This window comes from Strix uralensis, chromosome 32, assembly GCF_047716275.1.
Source record: "Strix uralensis isolate ZFMK-TIS-50842 chromosome 32, bStrUra1, whole genome shotgun sequence".
NCBI lineage: Eukaryota > Metazoa > Chordata > Aves > Strigiformes > Strigidae > Strix > Strix uralensis.
The window spans coordinates 2,802,807-2,810,170 of record NC_134003.1 but is presented as its reverse complement, the minus strand read 5'-3'; the positions used below and the strand labels follow the sequence as shown (position 1 = coordinate 2,810,170).

The 7,364-nt window shown below is 58.5% G+C and overlaps 1 protein-coding gene across 1 annotated transcript; it reads right to left on the bottom strand.

Annotated features, from left to right (window-relative positions):
* Nucleotides 1-8: 8 nt before the first annotated feature.
* On the bottom strand, nucleotides 9-7,361 carry POLR3C (RNA polymerase III subunit C). The gene is made up of 15 exons (XM_074852975.1): nucleotides 7,287-7,361; nucleotides 6,537-6,713; nucleotides 5,076-5,331; nucleotides 4,564-4,749; nucleotides 4,359-4,447; nucleotides 3,501-3,605; nucleotides 3,256-3,348; nucleotides 3,025-3,105; nucleotides 2,033-2,084; nucleotides 1,870-1,930; nucleotides 1,647-1,797; nucleotides 1,403-1,504; nucleotides 550-599; nucleotides 284-433; nucleotides 9-207 (listed from the first exon to the last, which is right to left on the bottom strand). Exons 2-15 carry the CDS (start codon nucleotides 6,681-6,683, stop codon nucleotides 126-128), a joined length of 1,605 nt encoding a protein of 534 aa, XP_074709076.1. The 5' UTR covers nucleotides 6,684-6,713; nucleotides 7,287-7,361; the 3' UTR covers nucleotides 9-125.
* Nucleotides 7,362-7,364: the final 3 nt, after the last annotated feature.

Genomic DNA, 7,364 nt, shown 5'->3' with positions numbered 1-7,364 from the left:
CACTGTCCCCAGCGTCCCCACGGGCCACTCGCGCAGCACCGGTGGCTTTTGCTTTATTGGCCTCAGCGGCCGCCGCCAACACCACGGGCAAACACGTGTCCCCCCCCTCCCCACCCCGAGCACCCTCAGGGCTTCTTCACGGTGCTCTCAATGAAGGACTCCAGCACGAAGATGGTCTCGTCCACCTGGTTCTCGCTGGCGTCGATCCTGGGGGGCAGACGGAGTGGTGGGAGGGTCGATAAGGGGGTCCCCGGTCCCCCCCTTCCCCCCCCCCGGCACTCACTTGTTGACGTTGCGTTTGAGGGTCTCCAGCTGCTGGCGCTCGGGGGCCGTGATCATCTCCTCGATCTCCTGCAGCTGCGTCTCCTCGGCGCCCGTGGCCTGCATGGACGCCAAGATGGCTTCCACCCGCTGCGACTTCTCCAGCAGCCTCCTGAGGCGGCGGGGGGGGGACACACAGACAATAAAACGGTGGATTCAGGCCCCCGCCCCCCCCTCAAGATCCAGCACCCCCATACGGCCTCGCCACGCCCCAGCCCCCGCGCTCACTTGTTCTCCTTGGTCTCGTACTGGCGCCGTTCCATCAGGTTGGCCACGCTCTGGGAAGAGGGAGGAGAAATGGGGCAGGGTGAGACCCCCCCCCGGGGGTGGTGACACCCCGCGCCCTGTGGCACCAGCCTGGAGAGGCCCCAGGATGGGGGAGGTGGCTGTTACGCCCAGGTGGAAGAGCCGGGCCTGGGGGCTGCGAGGGGACACGGGGGGGTGGCCCAACAGCCGCTCTCACTTGTGCGTGGTGGAAGAGAACAACACCACGTGGTGGAAGAAGAGGAGAACAACCATGTGTAGTGGTGGTGGAGGAGGAGGAGAACCACACGTGGTAATGGAGGAGAAGAACCATGTGTGGGGGTGATGATGGAGGAGGAGAACCCCACATGGTGATGGAGGAGGAGGAGGAGAACCACGTGTGGGGGTGAAGAAGGAGGAGAACCACATGTGGCAATGAAGGAGAAGAACCACGTGTGGGAGTGATGGTGGAGGAGGAGGAGGAGGTGAACCACACGTGGTGATGGAGGAGGAGGAAGAGGAGGAGGAGGAGAACCACGTGCATCAATGGAGGAGGAGAACCACAGGTGGTGATGAAGGAGGAGGAGAACAACCACGCGCAGTGATGGAGGAGGAGGAGAACCACGCGCGGTGGCGGTGGTGGCCGTGGAGAGCCACTGGGCTCCATCCCCCAGAGCAGGAACACGCCCAGGGGCCTGGACTTCCCCCCCCTGCTTGGGAACGCTGGGGTGGGTGGAGGCCGCGCGGGGACCCGGCAGGTGCCGGTGGTGCCTGGGGACGGGCGGGTGGAGCCACCGGCAGCTCCCCGGGAGCCTCTGCGGCGCTGCCCGGGACGTACCTTGTAGCACCTGTGCAGCAGCATCCGCGCGGAGGCCGGGACGTTGACGGTGTAGAGGTAGAAGGTGCGGGACGGCGCGTGGTCCGGGGTCTTGGGAATCTCCTACGAGAGAAGGGGAAGGACCCCATGAGCTACGTGGGGCTGGCGACGGAGCCGGGGTCGTGCCGGCGTCGCTGGCGGGGTGCCGGGCCCCCCCTCGCTCCCTGTCCCCCCTCGGCTCTGGGGACAGCCTGGGCGCGCTCACCTGCAGGGACACGAAATTCTCCGACAGCATTTTGTAGAGCATGTCCTTGGCTTCCTTGGCCGGGATCATGGCAAAATCCTCCACTTGCTTCTGCTCCAAATGCTTCTTCCGCAGGAGCAAACGGAATATCCTGGCGCAGCGGGAGCCAAACCTGAGCGGGAGAGGGAAAGAAATCGGTGGATGGAAGCGAGAAAGAGCCAAGAAGCCTTCAAACGGCCGTTACCTCTCCTCCACGATGGACTCCAGGGTCGCCGTCGCCAGAGAGGCCAGAGCCTTGTGCAGGTCTGGACAAGGTCAAGGTCAAGGGACAACACCGGCGCTCGGGAATCGCTTCCTGCGCTGGAAAGCACTGGGGGGGCGGGGGGTGGTTCACCCACAAAGGATACTGACAGTGTACATGCCCCCGCCGCTGTCGCCGGATTTACCCACAAACTCGAGCTATGAGAAAAGAAAAAGAAAAAAAAAAAGAAAAAAAAAAGGAAAAAATAATAAAGGAAAAAATAATAAAGGAAAAAATAATAAAGGAAAAAATAATAAAGGAAAAAATAATAAAGGAAAAAATAATAAAGGAAAAAATAATAAAGGAAAAAATAATAAAGGAAAAAATAAAGAAGAAAAAAGAAAAATAAAGAAAAAGAAAAAAGAAAAAGAAAAAGAAAAAAGAAAAAGAAAAAGAAAAAAGAAAAAGAAAAAAGAAAAATAAAGAATAAAGAAAAAAGAAAAATAAAGAATAAAGAAAAAAGAAAAATAAAGAATAAAGAAAAAGAAAAAATAAAGAAAAAAAAATAAAGAAAAAGTAAAAATAAAGAAAAAGTAAAAATAAAGAAAAAGTAAAAATAAAGAAAAAGTAAAAATAAAGAAAAAGTAAAAATAAAGAAAAAGTAAAAATAAAGAAAAAGTAAAAATAAAGAAAAAGTAAAGCAAAAGTAAAGAAATCAAGAAAAGAATAAAGAAAAAAGAAAAGAAAGAAAAGAAATAAAGGAAAAATAAAGAAAAAAAGAAAAAATAAAGAAAAGAAATAAAGGAAAAATAGTGGAAAAATAAAGGAAAAATAAAGGAGAAAAAAGAAAAAATAAAGAAAAAAATTTTAAAAAAATACAGTTCAGTACATCCCAAAGTCATAAAAATCCCAATTTCCTTAAAATCTTGATTGTAAAAAGCACTACGTGGACTTTATGAAAACAGAATTACCATCTCTGCCCTTAACAGCCTCAGAACACGGGCCAGGTGTTTTAACGCTTTCAGCCCCGTTTTCACTCCGGCCAGAAAACGCCTCTTCCCCGGCTCTGAGCTCTGGCACCGCTCGGGGCGCGGCCGCTGGCCAGGAGCCGCCGTTGGCCCCCCCCCGCGCCGTGGCAGAGCCCCCCCGCGCCCTCACCGGGTCGTCGGCCAGCAGCGTCAGGTACTGGTCCAGCACCGGCTTCCCGATGTTGTACCCGGCGGGGAGAGAGCGGAAGATCTGCGGGAGGGAACCAGGCGGAGGGTGAGCGAGCGGCTCTTCCAGCCCTGCAGGCGCTTTCCGGAATGTTCCTGCCCGAGGCCAAGGCGGAGCCGCGCGAGGGCAGAAGGTCCCCGGCGCCGCCGCGGCCCCTCGGGGGCAGGAGCCCACCTCGTTGGAAGAGAGCGGCTGGGTGTGGGGCGCGCTGGAGCTCGTGGTGACTTCGCTCATCCGCAGCATCGTCCGCACGATCTCGCTGCTGGTCTGCGTTTGGGGGGAAGGAAACGGCCCGTGCGGAGCTTGTCCCGCAGCGGCGGGGCCGGCCCTGCCTGCTCCGAGGGGTTTAAAACCTCCGCAACCACCCGGACCCCCCCCCGGCCCCGGCGATGAGGAGGGGTCCGAGAGGTTCCACGCACCTGATCCATGCGGTTGGCCACGGCGCTGACGATCCCCTGGTCGCGGAAATGCTGGTGGAAACGGTCGATGTTGACCTGCCAGTAAATGCCGTCGTCGGGGGGAGGCTGTGGGGGAACAGTGAGAGAGAGGAGGCATGAAAGTGAGGGAGAGGGGCCACCAAAAGTGAGGAAGAGGAGGCACCAAAAGTGAGGAAGAGGAGGCACCAAAAGTGAGGAAGAGGAGGCACCAAAAGTGAGGAAGAGGAGGCACCAAAAGTGAGGAAGAGGAGGCACCAAAAGTGAGGGAGAGGAGCCACCAAAAGTGAGGGAGAGGAGCCACCAAAAGTGAGGGAGAGGAGCCACCAAAAGTGAGGGAGAGGAGCCACCAAAAGTGAGGGAGAGGAGCCACCAAAAGTGAGGGAGAGGAGCCACAAAAAGTGAGGGAGAGGAGCCACAAAAAGTGAGGAAGAGGAGCCACAAAAAGTGAGGAAGAGGAGGCACCAAAAGTGAGGGAGAGGAGGCACCAAAAGTGAGGGAGAGGAGGCACCAAAAGTGAGGAAGAGGAGGCACAAAAAGTGAGGAAGAGGAGGCACCAAAAGTGAGGGAGAGGAGCCACCAAAAGTGAGGGAGAGGAGCCACGAAACAAGAGAGGAGCCACAAAGCCGCTCATTCGGTTTCCCCCAGAGAATGTGTTGGGAAGACGCTGGATCCCTCGAGCCCTCAGCCCCGAGGAGGAGGAAGAGCTCAGCCCTCGGCGGGACAGGGCCGGTGGTGCGTCCCCTCCCCAGCCAGGGCCCGGGGTCCTGCCTCCGCCCTCCCCCCGCTCTGGTTTACGGCCCCGTCGAGCCGAGGGCGACGCTGCTGCAGCGTCCCCGGTACCTCCGAGCTTTCTCCATCTTGCTTCTGCTTTTTTGCTTTGCGTTCACCGTCCTCCTCCTCGTCGCACGATCGCCTTCGCTTCCCTTTCCCTGTCAAAGACAGACGACGGCGTCGCCTTTTAAAAACTCTTGTTATGGTCTGAGGTGAAGGGCGGGGGGCGCCGAGTCCTCCCCAGACCCCCCCCAAACCATCCGGGGTTACTCACCCACGAGGTTCAGCCTGGGCACGACGTACATGTCCTTCTCGTTGATCATCAAGGTGGGCGCGGGGGGAGGCGGCGCCTCGGGGGTCTCGGGGGTCTCGGGGACCTGCGGGCACCTCTGTACGAAGTGGGTGTCGGCCAGACGCACAAACGTGTTGGAGACGTCGGCGTAATCCATGGTCTTCCCGTCTAGGCCAAGAGGGGAGAGATGGCAGCGTCAAGCTCCGCCAGCCCCGCGTCATTCTCGTGGTCCAGAGGACGAGGGGACACTGTGTTCCTCAAAGAACCCCCGTGAACAGGCTGCTCAGAGGCTGTTTTGGGGCGGGGGGCAGCATTTATAACCCCCTCCCCGGCAGCGAGGCCACGTTAGGTGGCTCCTTCTCCAAGTTCACGGCCAGCTTTGCACCGCGAGGCCGCCTGAAGAGCCTCTGGTACCACATTCACTGAGCGAAACCAGCCCCCGGCAGCCTCCTCCCGCTCCCAGACCCTTTGATTTAAGGAGAGGAGCTTCCCACCTTCCATCGTTTCAGTCAGCCTGTCCGCCACCTTCCTCACCACCGCGCTCATCGTCATCTTGCCGTTAAGGAGCAGCTCCTCCACGATGAGCTCGCCCGTGTCGTTGTAGAGGGTCTTGGCGGTGTAGATGTAACGCGGGTAGCGGAGGATCCTCAGGACCCGCTTGCACTGGGCCTCGTACTCCACGAAGCCTCGTTTCTGCAGCTGGTACGTCACCAGGTTGTGTTGGATGAGGACGCAAAGGGCTTTTTTAACCTGCCCGGGGCAGAGCGGGGCTCGGTTATGCGACAGAGAAGCCCCCGCTGTGCTCACCCGACCTTCACGGCGCTCGCCTCCTCCCTGCGCAGCCACCGTTTTCCCCCCGCTGAGACCCGCCGGTGTTTGTGTCACCATCGTGTCCCCTGCACATCACCCTCGATACTCTGTTCCCTCGCTCCCTCCCAAGAAGTCAGAGCTACTCTCCTCCTCCCCAGACTACTTTTTAAGTGAAATAACAGAATCCCAGAATCCTCTGGGTTGGAAAAGCCCTTGAAGCTCCTCCAGCCCCACCATGAACCTCACCCTGACCGTTCCCAACTCCACCAGATCCCTCAGCGCTGGCTCAACCCGACTCTTCAACCCCTCCAGGGATGGGGACTCCCCCCCTGCCCTGGGCAGCCCATTCCAACGCCCAACAACCCCTTCTGCAAAGAAATCCTTCCTAAGAGCCAGTCTGACCCTGCCCTGGCGCAGCTTGAGGCCATTCCCTCTTGGCCTGCCGCTGGCTCCTTGGCTCAAGAGACTCCTCCCCCCTCTCTGCACCCTCCTTTCAGGGAGTTGCAGAGGGCCAGGAGGTCTCCCCTCAGCCTCCTCTTCTCCACACTAAACCCCCCCAGGTCCCTCAGCCGCTCCCCATCAGACCTGTGCTCCAGACCCTGCACCAGCTCCGTTGCCCTTCTCTGGCCACGCTCGAGTCATTCAATGGCCTTTTTGGAGTGAGGGGCCCAAAACTGAACCCAGGAATCGAGGGGCGGCCTCACCAGTGCCGAGCCCAGGGGTCACATCCCTTCCCTGTCCCTGCTGGCCACGCCAGTGCTGGTACAAGCCAGGATGCCATTGGCCTTCTTGGCCCCCTGGGCACACTGCTGGCTCATTACCAATCCCCCCCAGGTCCCTCTCTGACTGGCAGCTCTCCAGCCACTCCTCCCCAGGCCTGTAGCCCTGCTGGGGGTTGTTGTGGCCCAAGTGCAGCACCCGGCATTTGGCCTTACCTCTCCCGCTTAAGAAAATCTGATCGTTTATTTTATAAGCAACAAAGCGCTCATTTGTCCTTCTCAAGGTTTTCCTCCCAGTTTCTCCTTCAGGAGCAGCAGCGGTGGGGACTGGCAGCTCGGGCTGATATCAGAGCGGTCCAGGCTGCGTTATCTAACGCCTCCGATCGCCCCCGGGTGAAAGCCGCCGTGAGCGGGTTGGAGACGTACCTGATCCAGCAACAGCCCCGTGTCACTGACGATGATCCGCAGCGGCTGGTTGCCCGTCCTGATAAGATAAGTCCCTATCTTCTCCACAATCTCCCCAAAATGTTCTTGCAGCAGGAGGGAACACAGCTTTATTTCCGCCTGAGTCATCTTGCCAGCAGATTAAAACACCTGGTGGTGCTGGGGAAGAGCGCTGGTGTTATTATGGCTGGGAAAACCCACCTGTGCTCTGTCCCAAAATGGATGTACAGCGGGAGACCAGGCCACCAGCCCCTGGCGCTGAGAGGGGACGGACGCTGTGGCACACGGCTGGTCCCCATGTCCCCTCTCGGAGGATGGCAGCCCTTTCTTTGGGGCCTGGGGCTAAAGGTTCCCTTCCCAAGGGGCAGCTGTGTCACAGGGGTCGGGGTTCCTGTGTCCCCTCCCAGGGGGGGTGGCAGCTCTGTCACAGGGGTCCCTGTGTCCTCTCCCGGGGGGGTGGCAGCCCCGTCACAGGGGTCCCTGTGTCCCCTCCCAGGGAATGGTGCCCTCTCAGAGGTGTCCCGGTGTCTCCTCCCAGGGGGGATGGCAGCCCTGTCTGAGGGGGCCTGGATCCACAGGTCCCCCTCCCAAGGGGCAGCCATGTCAGAGGGAGCGGGGTCCCTTGTGTCCCCCACAGAAGGTCGAGGTCCTATCAGAGGGCTCGGGGTCCCCGTGTCCCCTCCAGGGGGACAGCAGCGCAGCCGGAGGGGGACCGGCCAGGCTCTCACTCACCCAGGCCCGGCCTAGGCCCATGCGGCGACCATGGCAACAGCCACTTCCGGTTCTCCTCCCGCTACTTCCGGTCGCACT